This window comes from Hyperolius riggenbachi, chromosome 4 (genome assembly GCF_040937935.1).
Source record: "Hyperolius riggenbachi isolate aHypRig1 chromosome 4, aHypRig1.pri, whole genome shotgun sequence".
Classification (NCBI taxonomy): domain Eukaryota; kingdom Metazoa; phylum Chordata; class Amphibia; order Anura; family Hyperoliidae; genus Hyperolius; species Hyperolius riggenbachi.
This window is the reverse complement of record NC_090649.1, coordinates 497,446,768-497,468,399: the sequence shown is the minus strand read 5'-3', so window position 1 is coordinate 497,468,399 and position 21,632 is coordinate 497,446,768. Positions and strand designations below refer to the sequence as shown.

Below are 21,632 nucleotides of genomic sequence, written 5' to 3'. Positions count from 1 at the left end.
GGTTAAACCCTATGGGCGCTGCACGCGGAGTTGCGTGATTGCACGTGCAAAACTTTGCGCACGGGACTTTGCACGCGATAAAGAGCACAAACCGGTGCTAACTCAGTGGTGCAAAGGTTATCACGCCTAAAGTCTTTTAGGCGTGATAACTGAGTTATCACCGCTTTGTGAATCAGGCCCATAGACTTCCAAACAGTAAGGTCCTTCAGCTGCAGGCTTGGATGCTTTGGCAAATCTTTACTACATTTATCGATGATCAGTTATGACGATTATTTCAAAATGTGCCTGAAGTGAATTGTAAGATGATGCGGGAATCCCAATACTACTTAGAACTACTCGGTTTTTCTAGAGCGTTTCACTGCAGTTGAGCATAATACGTAGCCTGCTTACTTAGTTATTAGTTTATGTATGTATGTATTTATTTATTGTATTTATACATTAGTTTAGGTTACAGACAATATTTAGGGTGACATACAGCAATACGACAATACAGGAATACACTGGATGGGAGCATGGGGATCAGTCACTGCATGGGAGCATGGGGATTAGGCAAGTTGATTTCACTCAAATGCATAGCATGGGTGCACAGTAATGGAGGTGCATGATCAGGTAGGACACAAAAGGAGGAGGACCCTGCCCGAAGGCTTACAATCTAGTGGGAGAGGTAGGGACATGAAAGGTAGGGGACCAGAGTTGAGCTACGGGTTTAGAGCACTTGTGAGGGGAGGTAGGCCAGAGTGAAGAACTGAGTTTTGAGTGTTTTCTTGAAGATGTTCAAGGAGGGGGCTGCCCCAAGCGGGTGCAGGTATGAAGTTCCATAGTGTTGGAGCAGCTCTTGAGAAGTCTTGGAGGCGTGCATGGGACTGGGTGATGCGGGTGGCGGTCAGGTGAAGTTCATTGGAGGAACGGAGTGAGCAGCTAGGTGTGTACCTCTGAGTAAGATCAGAAATGTAGGTTGGACAGGTTTTGTGGACAGATTTGTAGGTCAGACACAGTATCTTGAATCTAATTGTGGACTGGATAGGAAGCCAGTGGATGTATTCACGGAGGGGAGCCGCCCTGGTGGAGAGATGGGAGGAGTGGATAATTCTGGCTGCCGTATTCATGATCGACTGCAGCATTGAGGTTGGCATACTTTATCTGTTCCTAAACCTCCTTTGAAGTATGAGCTCCATATAGAGTTAATAAAACAAATAATAATAAATGAAGCTCTCTACAGCAACATTCAACTGAACAAACACTTTTCTCTTCCTTATATAAAGAGCGCCTTTGCTGAATATACTGTAACTTAATGAATACAATGGATTATTCTATACAATATTTATTTATAAATAATTTAGCTTAAGTTTCCCTATTGTAAAATCTTACCTCAGCCTTATTAAATTCTTAAATATAGGAGTGCTGCTGGCATCTTTACTGCTGGTAAGGTGAATGGCTGTGAGATCCCCTCCCACCTCCAATCTCTGTAGTGAAGAGAAATGTTAGATGCTCTCCCAATGTGCGCTGGGGCTGATGACATCATAGCCTAGGCTAAACATCACTGGAAGGGCGGAGCTACACATATCAAGTTACAGAAATATATAGATCTAACAAGTGCTTCTGATTCTACAACCGGCATAATTAGGGTTAATGGCAACTTACGTAGTACTTACGTATTATACCGTCTGAAGAGTTTGGCAGTTCCTTGTATAAGTTCTGTTTGCTCCACTACCAAAATGTAACCCTTTTTGAAAAGCTGAAACTCCTGGCTTTCCATTACACCAGGTTCCGTGTCAGTGTAATGCTCAGTTGCCAAGTTAAAGGGTTTTGAAGGAGGCTTGTCCTCTGCATCTTGGCTGCTCAAAGCGTGATTGCAGAAGTACCGGACAAACCCGACATCGATGATCTTCAGCACCCCCAGGAGGTCGTCTTTTGTCGCAGGGGGTCTCATTACAGAAGATGAAGGAGCAGACAAGCTATACACCCTCCTAACCTCTCTCTGTGTGTTACTGGCCGGGGCTGGAGACTCTATTAAGATGAAGGAGCAGCCCAGCTATACACCCTCTTCACCTCTCAATGCAGCCCTCCCCCCCCCCTTCAAAACCCTTTAACTTGGCAACTGAGCATTACACTGACACGGAACCTGGTGTAATGGAAAGCCAGGACTTTCAGCTTTTCAAAAAGGGTTAAATCTTGGTAGTGGAGCAAACAGAACTTATACAAGGAACTGCCAAACTCTTCAGACGGTATAATACGTAAGTACCTTTTTTATTATGTTATAAATTGTTACGGGTCCTCTTAAAGGCTAAAGAAAAGTTTTTATTCAGTTACACAGTTGTGCAAATGTTTACCTGACTCCCTTCCTGGTTATCAGTACATCTCTGTATCTAGGCAACAGCAAGAAATATTTGATAGAGGAAGTGCAGATGGGGTAAATAGAAAACTATCTCGTTTTATAAATCTGATTTCAGTTATGAAATGATTAATCCCTTTACAACAAAAGCTTTGTTGTTATAAAGTTCCATGCTAAAAGTAAATCGAGGAAACCTTACAAAGTGCAGAGAAATGAGGTAAGGCGCTATTAGCGGGCTTTAGCTTCATATTACACACTCAGTCGTTATTATCTTTCACAGCTTTTAAAGGTTAAAGATTAGAAATAATATTGCATAGTAATTCTATATATTTTACTCACATTGCCGTTCTAAAAGAAACCAGAAAGCGCAGATTAGATGCTTATTGCCGTGAATGTTGTGCTCAGCTATAAAATGATATGTTTGCTGCAGAACACCAGTATACCTCCCGCATGGTAATGGCCACACCATGTTCTAACCGGATCGTGTTTTACGGTAATATATTCCAATGAGGTGAAATAAATTAGAATATGAAACAAATAGCTTTAACATAAACCTAAAGTGAAAGTAAAGTGACAAGATAAACCATTTTATTTATAGATGTAATCCTAAATAGGATTTTACTGGAGTCACAAATTCTTGATTTTAATTTCAATTTTTTTATGTTTATTTAGCTCCCATACAGAGAAATGACGACCTATTGAGCTTCTTATTGATTCAATGCCCTCCGAAGTTAACATGCTCTGGCTAGATCCTTTGCTATTGGCAGCCTTGTTGTTAAAGTTTATAGGCCAGAGAGGTTCCAGCCTCAGGGCGCAGTGTAGGAGGGGGCGCAGGGCTGGGCAGAGGCAGAGGCGAGAGAGGCTCCAGCCTCAGGGCACAGTGTAGGAGGGGGCGCAGGGCTGGGCCGAGGCAGAGGCAAGAGAGGCCCTAGCCTCAGGGCGCAGTGTAGGAGGGGGCGCACAACTCACTCAGCTATCATTCCCCTATTGTGTTTGAAGCAGAGAGAAATAAGAAAAGGGGATACATGGCAGTGACTGCAAGCCAGATAACTAGAGATTAAGGTATTGGAGGGGTTGGGGGCCCTGTGGACTTTTAATAAATATACCTCTATGATGGGTCTGTTTTCAATTAAATACATTTGCATTATTTAGCAGAACATTTGCATCAAATCCAAATTAGCCATCATTAACCATCCCTAATTATCATCCAATAGTAAGCAGATCAGTGCAGCGTACTGTGTGTATACCCAAAGAATTGCTGATGAAGGTGTATTATGCAGGCTTCCAGTGAGTCACTTTTAGGAAGCGTTTCTTAAAAACATTTCTAATTCTGGTACATTCTTCATTTTGTCCCGGGGCTACAGAGGCAGTGACGGGAAGTTAATGTGATCAGCGTCTGTTGGTGATCGAGCTCCAGCGCCTCATTACATGCTGACTCCAGCGTTGCGTATTCTGTAACCAAGCCTTGGATTCTTACAGCCTTTCCAAACATTTCTTTAGGTAGCTTCATTTGTCGGCGGATACAGAACGCCGCAGCATAATGGAACAGTATAAAAAACCTCCTCAGTGTGCTTTCTCCTTTCAGAGGGAGGAATTACAGTATTAATGTAATATTACAGTGTTGCTCCACAGCCTGCTGAGCTTTGTGTTTCATTGTTATTAAGAGAAATTATAAGAGAAATATATTTTACATGCCACTGATCCACTTTGTAAAACTGATCAGTGGAGTTCCGTAATCTAAGTACACAGCCTGCCAGTTCCAGCCTTTAAGAATTCATTTCCCGCAGGCTGGGGGTCTTTTCTGTGGGTTTTGAGGTATTATGAACACATCTTGACTATAGAAACCATGAAACAATCATTGCTGTTACTGATGTTGATCCGGGCACCGTGCTGTGTGATATGTAAGCAAGGCATAGAATGCAGCAATATCTCTAATGGCTGTTAAAGTGGAGCTGTCAGACATACTATCTCAGAAAAAAAAACACATATATAAGAAAATAAAATACTTGCTCTGCTTACATAACATGTATTGCACTGTCCACATTTTGAATTTAGTGTTTTTTCTATGGTAAAAAAAGAGAAAATCCTTCTTAGTATTTTACATTTTGTCTGTGTCTATCTTGAAGCCAATCTTGGCATCATTTCCCCCCTTATTCTATCATTTCCTGCCCCCCTCCCACCCAGCTCCGCAGTGCAAAGTGCATTGAGAAATATTGGCCAATCAGAGAGGAACAGAGGTGTGGGAGGGAAAAGAGGTGGGAAAGAGGCTTCAGCAAATCAGGCTGCATTAGCTAAGTCTGAGGGGAAGTAGAGCAGCAAAATAGGACAACCCAGCATGCCCTGCAACTTCCTTTGTGCAGCAATGTACCAAATAAGAGCTAGGGAAACTGGGGAATTATGTTTTATGGAGAAGAAAAGTAAGAGTGATTTTTAACTCTTGGATTGCCTGGTTAGCATCCTTATTACTTGTTTACCAGATAAAAATAAAGAATTGATTTTTGAGTTTATGCCCGACAGTTACACTTTACCTATAGAAGATAGTATATACTAAACACAATTGAAACACACTGGGATAGTGTCTTTCCTTACTCTACTCTGCATTGCGATCTTTGGACCTGATTAAAGCAAACAGGAAAGTTAGATAGTCCCTTATAGAGAGGGAAGGCTCTGGATCTCATAGATCGCCCCCCCCCCCCCCCCTTCATCTTTCTCTGCTCTTGGTCCACCGATATCCCCTGTTTAAATTCCATGGCTTTAGTAAACCTCAGAAGACGTCAGAAGCACTTGGGGACTCAAGGACTTCTGAAGCCTTTTTGAGGACTCCCAAAGGCTATTAGCCCACCAGTGCTCGGTGGACCAAGGGCACAGATAGAGGATCGAAAAGGACCCATGGAATCCAAAACTTTCCCCTGCCATAGGTGAGTATCTTACTTTTTTTTCCAGGTCACTTCCATTTTACTTTAAGCAGTACCCCCTTTCCCACCTCTCCAATCCCATGTCAAATTAGGATTAGACAAATGGGAGTAATTATTTTGCATGAGTATCTTTTGTATCTTTTGTGCATATAAAGTGCATAATCACATCTTGGAAAGGATTCCTCGTTTATGGAGCCTTCTAGGTTCCCTCTGTCCAGACCACACCCAGCCCCATTGGCCATGTCCTGTCCCCAATATAGTCAACTGTAGGAAGAAGTAAAAGGGACAAACCAGCATGAAAATTTAGCCACACCCTTGCCAGCATTGCAACCAATCAGCAGTGTGCCCATTAGGTGCTTGCTGTATTGTAGCATGGTTGTTTGTTAAATATTTGACTTCCTGTAAGTTTACTGTGCTTTAAATAGACTGAGAGAACTAAAATAATAGTTTTATTCATACCTGGGGCTTCCTCCAGCCCCATCCGCAGGGATCGCTCCAACACCGCTGTCCTCGACCTTCCCTATCACCGGTACTGCGTCCTGTAACTTCAGCCATACCAAACACACAGGAGATACTCACTTCCCAAACAGTTCTCTGCTGCTTATATAGCCTGCAGGCTGCTTGTAAGCCAATCAAGAAGTGCACATACACATTACACCTAGTCTGCAGTGATTAATTCAAACAGAAGCTGAGCAAATTCAGCTAGTCGTTGGAGAGGGTTTCAGTTGCATATAGACAATGGCTATATGGCCAGCAGGGGGCACCAGCGTGCAGGATATACCCTCTCATCTGCCCCCCTCCTAACTAAACTGCATGGGAATCTACAATAAAATTAAAAACAATAATGGTGCACAAGCCAGCCTGGGGCCCCAGGAACTCTCACTGCCCGGGGCCCCAGAACCAGCATGCAACACCATATGTGAGCGCAGCCAAGCCCTGGATCTGCCACACCCAGGAGCTTGTCCCCAACTGCTCTGAGACTTACCAAACACACAGGAGATACTCACTTCCCAAACAGTTCTCTGCTGCTTATATAGCCTGCAGGCTGCTTGTAAGCCAATCAAGAAGTGCACATACACATTACACCTAGTCTGCAGTGATTAATTCAAACAGAAGCTGAGCAAATTCAGCTAGTCATTGGAGAGGGTTTCAGTTGCATATAGACAATGGCTATATGGCCAGCAGGGGGCACCAGCGTAACTTCAGCCAGTCGCGGTCAGTTTTATGCATGTGCAGTGATTCCCTCCATCTCTCCGGCACCTACCTTATGCATGCATCTGCGCAGTACGGAGGGAGCGCACTGTGATTGCGTCGACTGGCCCTAACTGCCTGAAGTTACTGGGCCCTGTACTGGCGACACAGCTGAGGATGGCGGCATGGAAGCGATCCATGCATGATTTCAGAGGCAGAGGGGAGGAGGGAGGAGGAGAGGGGACTGAATTTACACACAGGCAAGCAGATAGCATCTCCAGCACTCAGCCTGTGCGTAATGTGACAAACAGAACATGGCTGCCCTCATTGTATCACATGGACAAATAACCATATACTTTTAAAGCTGTTTGCAGCTAGATTTGCTGTGTAAATAATCTAAACTTAGATAAGATAAAGAGACAAGTTACTTGTTATAGTTATTTTTTCATCTTGGATTCACTTTAAAAGGAAATAAATATGGTGGCCTCCATATCACTTTCACCTTGTGTTCACTTTAAATTAATGCTCTGCACATAATGGCATTTTTTATTTATTTTTTGATATTTTGATGCTGAGATCTTTACAGCCCTCAGGGGAAGATACACCCTTCCCCAAACCTTCCCTCACAGTGGGGATACAAAGTATAGATATGTTTTAACTCATGAAAATATTCTTTAAAACTATTTTACATCTTATAAAACAAATGACAGACAGCGTGCTTCAGCCTGAATTGAGTCTTCAGCATTCACTGGTGTGTGCCGTTTATTGAAGGCTTCAAAAATGTAAATTTTCATTCAGTCCTCATTTTTATGCGTTCCACGGACCAGGAAATAAAAAGGTTTCACTCGCTTTTGTAAATTGCAAAGACAAAAGGAAAAATACAAATTCAATCCATCAGTAAAAGTACTGTAACTGATTTAGAATATCAATTATCCGTGAACAAGATGTCCCAGACTTAGTGAAATGTCAAGAGACTTGCTCCAGCAAACAAAAACCCTAAGAGAAGAAAGACAGCTCGACACATTCCACATTCTTGATATGAAGAATTCTAATTAGCGCTATTTTCTCATTGTTTCCAGCACCAAGGAAAAATTGGAGTCAAATTCAATGTGGGAACAGATGACATCTCAATCGAAGAAACGAATGCAATTATTAACGATGGAAAGTACCACATAGTACGCTTCACCAGAAGTGGGGGTAACGCCACCTTACAAGTCGACAACCTACAGATAATAGAACGTTTCCCTGCAGGTAAGAACGTTGTGTTAAAAAGTAAGACCTTTTCATGTATTACGGCTATATTTCGGCAAAGCTATTGCCCCCTAGTGTTGAGATGCCCAATTTTTTTTAACAATGTATTATATATTGCAGAAGGTACAGTAAAACCATAGAAGAAAAATGTATATCAAGGTTAGCTAAGGAATTTTGCAACGAAAGTACTCGTTCAACCAATGAAAAGGATTTGACAAAAGATATCAATAATTTGTAACATTAATGTTTATCAGCACATTTTTCCATACACAAAATCGTTTTTTACATCTATGGTGGTTTAAAGGAGACATGGAATGGTAGGAATAAGGGGCACAGTAACTAAGCAGCTCGGGGGAGGGGGGGACACCCAAGACCACAAGGAAAGTATAGGGGACTAAAAGAGACCGAAAAGCCACCCTGCTAAAAAGCAATGCTTAGGTTGGTTTGTCTTCTTAAAACAGAAAGTATTTACAATAATTCAGCTTTAAGTGAGCATCTGTGGTTACCCACAATGCACCGCTACTGAATATGCCCCTGTAAGCCAGGCTAGGATCCAGAACCGCTGGTGTCTAGCAAGCCTATAGCTTTACATTTTAAACAGCCACAGCAACGCCCGTGCAGACAGCCTGTTTCTGGCTTTTGGTCCTCCTCAGTCACCCTGAGCTGCTCGGTTACTGTGTTGTACTGGTCCAAGCCCTATCCCCTAAAACCATATCAATCCCTGCTATGTACTGAGGAGGACCAAAAGTCCAAAACAGGCTGTCTGCATGTTGGGTTGATGTGGCTCTGTAAAATTCAAAGCTATAGGCTTGCTAAACACCAGCTGTTCTGGATGTAAGTCTGGCTTACAGGGGCTTAAAGAGATAATTTGCATATTCAGGAGCGTTGCATTGTGGGAAACCACAGATGTTCACTTATAGCTGAATTATTGTGAATTCCTTCTGTTTTAAGAAGGAAAACCACACTAGGAATATGGAAAAGATCCATAGGTAACTTCTTTTGAGCATTACACGTGTCTGTCTGTTGTGGGGATCCAGTGGCTGCATTATATTGTTGAGTCATTGACCAAGAACAAATCAGGTCTTCTACACCCCCCACCTTGTGGCTGCATGGTTGTTGCAGGTAGTGCATGGCAATACTACCATTACTACTGTCAGCAGTGTACTATGCACTGCTCAATTAGCACTACCCACGATACAAGGGTAACGTGATTGTTACTATGGTAATGCATGTTATCAGCTTAGCAATCATATTACCCATGTACAGTGAGTCATGCTTATTACGCAGTGCATGGTACATTAAATGGTGGTAGCAATGGTAATATTGTTGTGTGCTGCCTGCACACGCCTATATTACTGTTGCTTAGTGCATCAACTGCAATGAATTCTCATGTCTGAGTCTCCGGGAGGGCCAGACACATAGCGTGGTTCTTAGACAAGGGCAGGGTTTTAGCTGGGAGGCATTAATTGTAATGAACTTTTGCAAAAACACACCACCTAACGTTTTCATCCATTGCTATGTGCCTATTCCACCATACACTTTACAATTTTGGAGGAATGCCACCAACTATCCGGTAGTTTTGCATTTAGAATCTCATCTTTGAAGTAAGTTTTTATACTGATTTTTCGAAGGGCAGGCTGACCCAGTGTGAAAAGTAATGGTTTACTTATAACTGCATTACATCTTTGGATACCTTACCAGCTACCCTCTGCCCACTCTCACAAGCTTATGCTCTGTCCCAAAGAATAGAGCAGTGAACCCAATAGCACAAAGGATGTAGAAGACTTGGGCCCATATGCAATTCACTTTATATCCTGTGTTTTCTCCTAGGAGATAATTTTACATCTTCAATTTAAATTAATCTTTTACCACGTTGCAATGGAAAAAGTACCAAAAAGCAGGTGAAAAAGTCCTGTCAAAATGATGTTGAGTATTTGTTTGCTTGCTGGAGGTGTAAAAGGTATTTTATTCACAAGTTGTGAAAATATCATCTGGAAGAAAACTGAAAAAGTAAATTGCATTTGGCCCTTAATGTGAAAAGTAGACTCTTAAGAAACCTGTTCTCACAAAAAGTACAGCTGGACAGCCAAAGTAAATGTGGAGAATAGAGATGGGGAAACATTGCAAAACATTATTCCCAGCAAGCTCCATTGATTTTAAAGGGAACCTGAGGTTAGAGAAGTACAGAGGCTGCCATATTTATTTCCTTTCATACAATGCCAGTTGCCTAGCAGTCCTTTTAATCCAGTGTCTCTTATACTTTTGGCCAAATACCCTGAACAAGCATGCAGCAGATCAGGTACTCTGACTCGGCTGACTCAGGTTTTACTGGATTAGTTGTGTGCTTTTTCCAGGGTTTTGACTCAGAAACTACTTATCCCAGAAGGTTAACAGGCCTGCCAGGCAACTGGCATTGCTTACAAGGGAAATACATATGGCAGCCTCCTTATCTCTCTCACCTGGTGTATCCTTTAATGACAGGTGAACTTCTAAAAGCTTCAGGGCACCTCTGAAGCCACTATTTCTCCCGGCTTCAGAAGCGAGGTGGCGGAGCACACGCGGCCGGGACATGTATGTGCGATACTGGCCCGGCCAGCGGGAGACAGCAGCAGACCAGAAAGATGGCGAGGGACCGCACGGCTGTAAGGGGGAGGGGACTGGAGGAAGTCCCAGGTAAGTATTAAACCTGAGACCTCTTTGGCCTTAGGTACACTGGTTAATACTCATTCTGGATAAAAGGAACCAGAGTGCAGAATACAGATCAGGCAAGCTGCAATTTTAGTTGGCCTTTAAAATGTCAGCTTCTATGTCTCTCTTACTACATTTTCTTAAAGCCCTTGTCCAGCCAAAGAGTGTGTTTACTAGATATCCTTAAGTCCTTCAAAGACTATCAAACATAGTTTAACAAAGCAAAAGGGCCCTAAATACATTTATTTTGATACGTTGAGCAGCGATCACAAGCTGAAAATTAAAGATCCAAATGTATAGATCCTCCCTTATCCCACAGCCTTCTGGGAGGCGAGGCATAGCCAAGCTACAGTTCAAAACTCCTCCTCATAGGGCTGGCTGCTATGCAACTGCCCACTCAAGATGAGGTGTGGCCAAGCTACTGCTCACCACTCCTCCTTATAAGGCTGGTTGCTATGCAAATGCCCTCCTGAGATGAGGTGTGGCCAAGATTCTGCTCACCACACCTCCACACCTCCATATAGGGCTGGCTGCTATGCAACTGCCCTCCTGAGATGAGGTGTGGCCAAGCTACTGCTCACCACTCCTCCTCATAAGGCTGGCTGCTATGCAACTGCCCACTCGAGATGAGGTGTGGCCAAGCTCTGTTCACCACTCCTCCTCATAAGGCTGGCTGCTATGCAACTGCCCTCCTAAGATGAGGTGTGGCCAAGCTACTGCTCACCACTCCTCCTCATAGGGCTAGATGCTATGCAACTGCCCTCCTGAGATGAGGTGTGGCCAAGCTACTACTCACCACTCCTCTGCATAAGGCTGGCTGCTATGTAACTGCCCCCCTGAGATGAGGTGTGGCCAATCTACTGCTCATCACTCCTCCCCATAAGGCTGGCTGCTATGAAACTGCCCTCCTAAGATGAGGTGTGGCCAAGCTACTGCTCACCACTCCTCCTCATAGGGCTAGATGCTATGCAACTGCCCCCCTGAGATGAGGTGTGGCCAAGCTACTGCTCACCACTCCTCCTCATAGGGCTGGATGCTATGCAACTGCCCTCCTGAGATGAGGTGTTGCCAAGCTACTGCTCACCACTCCTCCTCATAGGGCTGGATGCTATGCAACTGCCCTCCTGAGATGAGGTGTTGCCAAGCTACTGCTCACCACTCCTCCTCATAGGGCTGGATGCTATGCAACTGCCCTCCTGAGATGAGGTGTGGCCAAGCTACTGCTCACCACTCCTCCGCATAAGGCTGGCTGCTATGTAACTGCCCCCCTGAGATGAGGTGTGGCCAATCTACTGCTCATCACTCCTCCCCATAAGGCTGGCTGCTATGCAACTGCCCTCCTGAGATGAGGTGTTGCCAAGCTACTGCTCACCACTCCTCCTCATAGGGCTGGCTGCTATGCAACTGCCCTCCTGAGATGAGGTGTGGCCAAGCTACTGCTCACCACTCCTCCGCATAAGGCTGGCTGCTATGTAACTGCCCCCCTGAGATGAGGTGTGGCCAATCTACTGCTCATCACTCCTCCCCATAAGGCTGGCTGCTATGCAACTGCCCCCCTGAGATGAGGTGTTGCCAAGCTACTACTCACCACTCCTCTGCATAAGGCTGGCTGCTATGCAACTGCCACCCTGAGATGAGGTGTGGCCAATCTACTGCTCATCACTCCTCCTCATTTGGCTGGCTGCTATGCAACTGCCCTCCTGAGATGAGGTGTGGCCAATCTACTGCTCATCACTCCTCCCCATAAGGCTGGCTGCTATGCAACTGCCCTCCTCAGATGAGGTGTTGCCAAGCTACTACTCACCACTCCTCTGCATAAGGCTGGCTGCTATGCAACTGCCCTCCTGAGATGAGGTGTGGCCAAGCTACTACTCACCACTCCTCTGCATAAGGCTGGCTGCTATGCAACTGCCCCCCTGAGATGAGGTGTGGCCAAGCTACTGCTCACCACTCCTCCGCATAAGGCTGGCTGCTATGCAACTGCCCCCCTGAGATGAGGTGTGACCAATCTACTGCTCATCACTCCTCCTCATTTGGCTGGCTGCTATGCAACTGCCCCCCTGAGATGAGGTGTGGCCAAGCTACTACTCACCACTCCTCTGCATAAGGCTGGCTGCTATGCAACTGCCCTCCTGAGATGAGGTGTGGCCAAACTACTGCTCACCACTCCTCCTCATAGGGCTGGCTGCTATGCAACTGCCCTCCTGAGATGAGGTGTGGCCAAGCTACTACTCACCACTCCTCCTTATAAGGCTGGCTGCTATGAAACTGCCCTCCTGAGATGAGGTGTGGCCAAGCTACTGCTCACCTCTCCTCCTCATAAGGCTGGCGGTGTCTGCTATGCAACTGAGTCTACAAGCAGCACTGCAGCATTAGAGACTACAAGGAGTTGGACACTGTCACTGCCCACATCAAAATTAAAATATTTAGGACATTTTTTTGTATGTTACACTGTCTTTGGTAGTTGGGAGAGAGAGGCGAGTGGGCAGTACAGTGGTGTAGTGGTTAGCACTCTTGTCTTGATTCCCCCTAAATTTGCCCTAGAGTACGATGCATACCCTACATGATACAAACATAGACAAATGAGTATGGGAGGGATTAGACTGTGAGCCCCTCAGAGGAAAGGCAGTGACATGACTATGTACTCTGTAATGTGCTGCAGAAGATGTCAGATATAAATACATAATAATAATAATAATAATAGGGTAGGACATTAGACTATGACTATAGTCGGATTAGAGTGTGAGCTCCTCTGAGGACAGTCGGTGACATGACTATGTACTCTGTAATGTGCTGCGAAAGATGTCCGTGCTATATAAATACATAATAATAATATGGTAGGACATTAGACTATGACTATGGTAGGATTAGATTGTGAGCTCCTCTGAGGACAGTCAGTGATACGACTATGTACTTTGTAATGTGCTGCAGAAGTTATCAGTGCTGTATAAATACATAATAATAATATGGTAGGACATTAGACTATGACTATGGTAGGATTAGAGTGTGAGCTCCTCTGAGGACAGTCAGTGACATGACTATGTACTCTGTAATGTGCTGCAGGAGATGTCAGTGCTATATAAATACATAATAATAATATGGTAGGACATTAGACTATGACTATGGTAGGATTAGAGTGTGAGCTCCTCTGAGGACAGTCAGTGACATGACTATGTACTCTGTAATGTACTGCAGAAGATGTGGGCACTATATAAATACTAAATAATAATAATAATAATAATATAATTATGCAGCTATTAAATTGTTAGACAAAACAGGAACTTACATGGCTTTCGCTGCACTTAGCATCATTTATGGTTTCGTTAGTGTAGTTTTCATATTGATTTGCTTTGAACCCAGCTCCTTATTATGCTGTACATTAGATCTTCATTTATTCCTCACTAATTAACTCGCATTACACGTTTCTATGTGAGTTCCGTTAAGAAGCTTGATGTGGCATTTGCCCTTTGCAGAAACTGAAGAATGTAGCAGCAGCTGTGGCAGAGATATTTCCGTCGATTTTTCTCGACCAGTTTCGCTTTAGCAGGAAGTGACAGTGGGTGAAGCTATGCCTCGGGGGCTTCTAGCATTTGTTTTCTCATTTCTGCAGTGCTGTTGCCATGTTTCTACCCTGCTGTCTATCAGCCTTGGGCTGTCATCCTCCCAGCTAAGCCGCTCCAGCCTCAGCTTCTGTTCCCCATATTAATATGGCCTAAGATGGGCTGTTAGCTGTATTACTGGGAAAACAAAATACTAAAAAACGGTTGGCTGGCATAATTTCTAAGAATGCATTGAATAGAAAGCCAGCTTACGTGTGGATTCATAGCACAGAGAAATAACGCTGGATGGGAATTCATAAAAGAACGTAGGAGGCTCAGTCTACGAAGCTGACTTTAACTGTGCTGAGATATATAGAAGACTGGCCTTGAGTGTTCATACAAACATTTCACGATACTCGACATCCATACAGGACATAAAGCAAACCTGCAGATGCTGCAGAGATAAGAAAATAACATTTTCACTATAAAACCAGAATCAGGATGTGATGCAGCGAATAACTAGCTTAACTTCCTTTCCTTCCTTGGCCTCCCAGAGCCTTACGAGCCGACAATAGAAATATTAACCTTCTTTAAAGTGAACCTAAATTGAAGAAAACATTTTACTTACCTGGGGCTTCTACCAGCCCCTTTCAGCCGCCCTGTGCCTGCGCCGTCACTGAGTGATACTCCCCCATAGCACCCCTCTTTCTTCTGAAAACATGTCCCCGGTCCGCATGCCTCCTGATCGTGCTGCTGTGGATGGAAGTGCTCTGTGCAATAGGGGTAAATCTCTACTCCACATGCCCAGAATGCACCTGCAAATGGGAGTGTGATTGAGAACACGTGGCTGCGCATGCGCAGTGGCTGTTGACTTGTCGACTCGCCCAGCCAAAAGAGTGGTGCTGCGGGGGACTGGAGAATCGCCCATGAATGGCACGTGCAGGGGGCTGGTAGAAGCCCCAAGTAAATTAAACTAATTTTTATTTTTCAATTTACGTTCCCTTTAAGTCCCAGTCTCGGCAGAAAAGGATGAATGTTTATTAAGTTTTAGTTTCAATAATGAAATATACTTATTAACTGGTACAGGGGTTTACTGTTGCTTATCTACCTGTTGCTATGCTGACATCCTAGTGTTTTCTGACTGCTCTCTCTCAGTCAGGCGCCTTCCACCAGAGGTATAACTACAATTCATATGGGCCCAGCAGCAAAACTTTGATGAGCTAACCTCTATATCCCCCCTTCACACACATGATCACACTTCCTTATCACTCCCTACATGAAGATCCTCACAGCCAGTGGGCCTGTCTTTTGGGGGTTATAGAAAAGGCGTGGTCACCGTGAGCTTTCAACCGTAACAAGTTATTCACCTTGACACCACCACATACAACAGATGTCACTGCAACACCATCTGCTCTGGAGGGAGTCTTTTATTGGAGAGATGGAGAGGAAGGAGTTGGTGCCCCTTTCTTTGCTCTGATCCTCTTGCAGTAGTTATGCTTCTGATCACTACAGCAACACCCATTGCTGCAGAATGGGATGGTGTGGCTGCTGCAGAAAGGGATGATGTGGCTGCTGCAGAAGGGGATGGTGTGGCTGCCACCGAAGGGAAAGGAGTGGCTGCTGCAGAAGGGAATGGTGTTGCTGCTGCAGAAGGGGATGGTGTGGCGGCTGCAGAAGGGAAAGGTGTGGCTGCTGCAGAAGGGGAAGGTGTAGCTGCTGCAGAAGGGGAAGGTGTGGCTGCTGCAGAAGGGGAAGGAGTGGCTGCTACAGAAGGGAATGGTGTGGCTGCCACCGAAGGGGAAGGAGTGGCTGCTGCAGAAGGGAATGATGTTGCTGCTGCAGAAGGGGATGGTGTGGCGGCTGCAGAAGGGAAAGGTGTGGCTGCTGCAGAAGGGGAAGGTGTAGCTGCTGCAGAAGGGGAAGGTGTGGCTGCTGCAGAAGGGGATGGTGTGGCTGCTGCAGAAAGGGATAGTGTGGCTGCCGCAGAAGGGGAAGGTGTGGCTGCTTCAGAAGGGGATGGTGTGGCTGCTGCAGAAGGGGAAGGTGTGGCTGCTTCAGAAGGGGATGGTGTGGCCAGAGCAGGGACAAGGTCCTCCAGCACCCAAGGCTGAGACACCAAAGTGCGCCCCTCCATCCATCCCACCCCAGCCGTCACACACTGATTTCTATTAGACTAAGAGGGCCACAGGGCCCACAACCTCCCAAACACCTTAATATCTAGTTATCTGGCTTGCAATCACTGCTATGTATCCCCTTTTCTTATTTCTCTCTGCTTCATTCACAATTAAGAATGACAACTGAATGAATTGTGCGCCCCCTCCTACACTGCGCCCTGAGGCTGGAGCCTCTTCAGCCTATGCCTCGGCCCGGCCCTGGGTGTGGCTGCTGCAGAAGGGGAAGGTGTAGCTGCTGCAGAAGGGGAAGGTGTGGCTGCTGCAAAAGGGGAAGGTGTGGCTGCTGCAGAAGGTGAAGGTACGGCTGCATCAGAAGGGGAAGGTGTGGCTCCTGCAGAAGGGGAAGGTGTGGTTGCTGCAGAAGGGTTAAGGTACGGCTGCACCAGAAGCTGCAGAAGGGGAAGGTGTGGCTTCTTTTCCTGCTGTAGCTCCTCCTTCTTACGAACTCTATGTTATTAGACAGGTAAGATTTTCAATCAGCAGGGAGATATGATAAAGCTGGGAAAATAGTCACCGTCTCTCCTCCGCTACTTTTACTGCATCAGTATGTTGACCACATAACTTGTGTGACAAAAATGAACAGTTACCTGGGGTTTCATTGGTGAGATCAGCACAATTGAGTCCTAGGTTTGTATGCTTTCTTTCTTTTAAATAGTAAAAGTTAAAAAGTAAAAGTGAATTTAAATCTATATTTAAAATCGAGTTACCATAGCTACCAATACGCTCTGCTTCTGACCGATAGAAGCCCTGGAATGTTTGCACCGCCCAATTTAACCACTTTAGTACCAGCGGTCTCTGCCCCTTAAGAACCAGAGGCCGCTGGTACCAAAAATGGGGGAACACTGACGAATACCGCCTAATCAACGCACATATCTGCCGCAACTGCCGTCCATGCCGCACCCACTCAGCCACCCACTCTGCCATCTCTATGACGGCAAAGTTCCCATGAGCCGGTCAGGAGCCGCTTTCATTGGCTCCTGACCCTGTCTATCAATGTAAGCCAATGGGGGTTGCTTATGTTGATGGACAGACGTTATAGAGATAGGCAGAGCCAGTAATCTGCGGCGGGGAGACAGCGGCATCGGTGAATTGAAATCTACGCCCTGCTAGCCAGATCAGCATCAAAACAGGGCATAGCTTTCAATTACTGTTGTCCTTAAAGGGAACCTGTACTGAGTAAAATTATTTAAAATAAACATATGAGGTAATTTCAAATGAACATTACATAGTTACCTTGCCATCAGTTCCTCTCAGAAGCTCACCATTTTCTTCTGACAATAATCCCTTCCAGTTCTGACAACATTTTGTCAGAACTGAAATATATCAGTTGCTGTCAGTTATATATCAGTTGCTGTCAGTTATAGCTGAGTGGACAACTGATGTGCCCGGTAATGTCCATGTATCCCTATGGCTCAACTGGGCAATGTTACAGTTTAACAGTGTGCTGACCAGAAAACTGTTATGGGGTAATGGCCATTTTCAAAATGGAGGATGGAGAATTCCCTTGATCACAGTGAACAAACAGGATGCGAGAGAGGAAAAAGAGATTGAGGTGTAGACTACACGGGAGGTGAGTGTGATTTGTGTATGTTTATTTTGACTTTTAATTTTCAGTTCAGGTTTTCTTTAACCCATTCAGGTTCCGTGGTTTTCACGTGAGAAATGTTCACCTCCCATTCATTAGCCTATAACTTTATCACTACTTATCACAATGAACTGATCTATATCTTGTTTTTTCCGCCACCAATTAGGCTTTCTTTGGGGGGTACATTTTGCTAAGAGTCACTTTACTGTAAATGCATTTTAACAGGAAGAATAAGAAAAACATGGAAAAATTCATTATTTCTCAGATTTCAGCCATTATAGTTTTAAAATAATACATTCCTCCATAATTAAAACTCACGTATTGTATTTGCCCGTATGTCCCGGTTATTACACCGTTAAAATTATGTCCCTATCACAATGTATGGCGACAATATTTTATTTGGAAATTAAATTGCATTTTTTCCATTTTGCATCTATCACTATTAACAAGTTTAAAATAAAAAAAGTCGAAATATTTCATCTTTACATTGATATTTAAAAAGTTTAGACCCTTAGGTAAATATTTACATTTGTTTTTTTTTGTATTGTAATGGGTTTTTTTTTGAACAGCAAACATTTTATTTGGGTAGTTTTGGGAGGGTGGGAGGTAAATAATAGATTTATAATGTAAATGTGTGTTCATTTTAATTTATTTTTATTTTCAGGTGTAGTATTACTTTTTGGCCACAAGATGGCGGACATGAGTTTGTTTACATGACGTCACTCTAAGCGTAACACATGCTTAGAGTGGCGCATCAGGAAGGGAATGGCCAGAAAAGGCGCAGCTTCCGAGAGAAGCTGTCGCTTTTTCAGCGGGGGAGAGGAATCAGTGATCGGGCACCATAGCCCGATACATTGATTCCCTGGCTACCGAATCCGTGGCCGGGAGTGCGCATGCACGTGCGCGATCGGCCGTGGGGGCGCGTGGTAGCGCGCATGGTTCCTGGACGTAGTTTCTACGTCCAGGAACCAAAATAGCAGGGGCGTAGGAATAGGCCCTGCAGCCCCTGCGCCCGCGGGGGGGGGGGCGCCCCCCCCCTGGGGCCCGCTCGGGGCCGTTTTGTGGGTGCTGGAGGGGTGGCAGCATGAGGGGAAAGCCTTGCCCACAGTCGGCGGGAAGAGGGGTAGTTCCCCCCTCTCCCTCACCTCGGGGCTCTCCCCTCTGCGCTCCCCTCCAGCTCGTAAGTGTCTGTGGGGCTGTGGTGGGCAGCGAGCGGCGGGCAGATACATACCTGCTTCCGTGCGTTCCATCGGAGACTTCTCCCTCTAGCGGCTGACGTCACTTCCGGAAGTGACGTCAGCCGCTAGAGGGAGAAGTCTCCGATGGAACGCACGGAAGCAGGTATGTATCTGCCCGCCGCTCGCTGCCCACCACAGCCCCACAGACACTTACGACAGGGCCGGCTCTAGGCAGGGGCGAGAGGGGGCTGAGCCCCCTTAAATAAATGTTGTGCCCCCTCAAATATCTGGGCGCCCGGCGCACGCAATGAGACCCGATCTCTCACTCTCCCTCTGCCACCAGTTTTCTTTTGCTGCGCAAAAACGGCAGCCCAGGCACGCAGAGAGAGAGAGATGTCAGCCTGGGTGTCAGCTGACAGGCAGCACAGCAGTCACATGACTGCTCCTCTGAATATGCAGATCAGAGAGGCTGTTCTGCTCTGCCCCATTCTGCTCTACTGTGCCGACACAGATTGAAAGAAAGAGCGGGAGCCGGACACGGACAGCTTGGTTATGATGAGGCTGGAGAAAGAAGGAGGCAGAGCTGCTTCTGATGCAGAGAGAGCCTCCAGAGAAACAGTAAGTTTGCCTGTAGCTAGAGATGATGGGACTTGGATCCCATGTGCACAGCAGGGAGAGAGCTGCTCCAGCACGTGGTGGTTTGAATCAGTTTTGCAGCCGTGTTTCTCAGCTCCAGCCTCCAGGTTCATCTCTACACTGCTGCCAGGAGGGTATTCTGCTGTGCTGTCTCCCTCCCTCAATGCTCTGTCCCTTCTTTCTCTGTCAGCCCATCTGCAGATGTTACCCTTCCCCCTCCCCTCCATGCAAACACTCTCCTATCTCCCAGCAGAAGCTGACAGGTCTGTTCTCACATCTCACATCTACACTTTTTCTTGCCTGGAGACTTTGCTATCCCACTATTTTTCTTTTTTTTTTCTATTAAATTTCATGTAGATATTGTGATTCATTTAGTCTAGTGAAAATTTCTAGTGAAACATTGCTGCAGTACGATTATTTTGTGGTGAAACGCTGGCCACATTATGATTATTTTATGGTAAAACACTGCTCCACTGCTTGCATTTCATGTGTCAGAGGTAATTGTTCTTGCACTTCATGTGTCGGAGATAACGGTTGTTGCATTTTATGTGTCGGAGATAACGGTTGTTGCATTTTATGTGTCGGAGGTAATGGTTCTTGCATTCATGTGTCGGAAGTAATAGTTCTTGCATTTCATGTGTCGGAGATAACGGTTGTTGCATTTTATGTGTCGGAGATAACGGTTGATACATTTTATGTGTCGGAGATAACGGTTGTTGCATTTCACGTGTCTGAGATAACGGTTGTTGCATTACACGTGTCGGAGATAACAGTTGTTGCATTACACGTGTCGGAGAGAACGGTGGTTGCATTACACGTGTCGGAGATGACGGTTGTTGCATTTTATGTGTCGGAGATAACGGGTTGTTGCATTTTATGTGTCGGAGATAACGGGTTGTTGCATTTTATGTGTCGGAGATAACGGGTTGTTGCATTGCCGCCTCACTGTTGCGCGTTACATTACAGTTAGCCCCGCCCACACGATGTCATGACCACACCCATTTTTCGCCGCAGCGCGCTCCGCGCGCCGCACTAGCGTGACTGACCTAAAATTTGCTTGAACATGATGCCCCCTTCATATTTCCGACTGCCCCCTCATATGTGCCTGTCTAGAACCGGCCCTGACTTACGAGATGGAGGGGAGCGCAGAGGGGAGAGCCCCGAGGTGAGGGAGAGGGGGGAACTACCCCTCTTCCCGCCGACTGTGGGCAAGGCTTTCCCCTCATGCTGCCACCCCTCCAGCACCCACAAAACGGCCGCTCAGAAAATCTGCAGGGGGGCCCGGTGGGGCCTAGTTACGCCCCTGCAAAATAGGTTAAGTAGTTAGGATTAGAACCGGTAAGCTATTTCATTTTAGCCTTGCTGCACTGAAACACTAAAATCAGTACTGTTGTTTTTAGTTATTTCTTGCCAGGAGTTACTACATTATTATTTGAAGCCAAAAGGGACAGTGTTGAACCTAATGCTTGACACTAAAAAACAACAATAGATCCCACAGCAGGGGAATCTTCTGCTTTCACCCGTTGCCTCAGAAGGGGACTAAGAAGAAGCTCTGTCCCTGCAACGCATTCCTATGATCCTGAAATTGGGTTCACAGAGTACAAAATAAACTCAGATAACAGAATGACAAAGACTTTCTGCTGTGAGGCTTGAGATAGGCATTCGAGAATCAAGAGTTATAACACTGAAAAATAGGAGATAAAAATAATAAAAAGAAGTTTAAAAAGCAAATGTTAATCATGAAAAAAACAAATATTTACAAAAAAACAAAAAACATTAAATTGCCAGTTAAAGCCTTTTTCTTTCATAAAGTTTTAGAATCTAAAATAAGAAGTTTCTACTTTGCACATATTTTGCAGATACCTTTGGAGAATTTGTGAAATGTGACCCGGATAAACAACACCAGCACATTCTAGCAGCATAACAGGCAGCACATTTAGTTAGACTTGCACACTTCGACATTTTTAAGTATCCATGGTTACCGCCATTTGTACGAGTTTAATCTGCATTCAAGGCGACTGGCAAATCCCTTACGTCTAAATCCAAAATACTAACTAATTCATGTTTTTAAATCACATACGGCGTATGTAGGTCCTAGCCGCCTTCTGAGCTATCGCCAACCCGAATGATTAATTTAATAGTA

General features: G+C 45.2%; 1 protein-coding gene across 30 annotated transcripts in view; it reads left to right on the top strand.

The window, feature by feature from the left end:
- LOC137504538 (neurexin-1) overlaps positions 1–21,632 on the top strand; it is a 2,090,050-nt gene that overhangs the window by 1,845,383 nt on the left and 223,035 nt on the right. For all 30 annotated transcript variants that reach the window (XM_068233108.1, XM_068233107.1, XM_068233118.1 and 27 more), the window contains one exon: positions 7,518–7,689. In XM_068233108.1, coding sequence (XP_068089209.1) covers positions 7,518–7,689 — 172 coding nt within the window. The remainder of the gene's footprint in view (positions 1–7,517; positions 7,690–21,632) is intronic.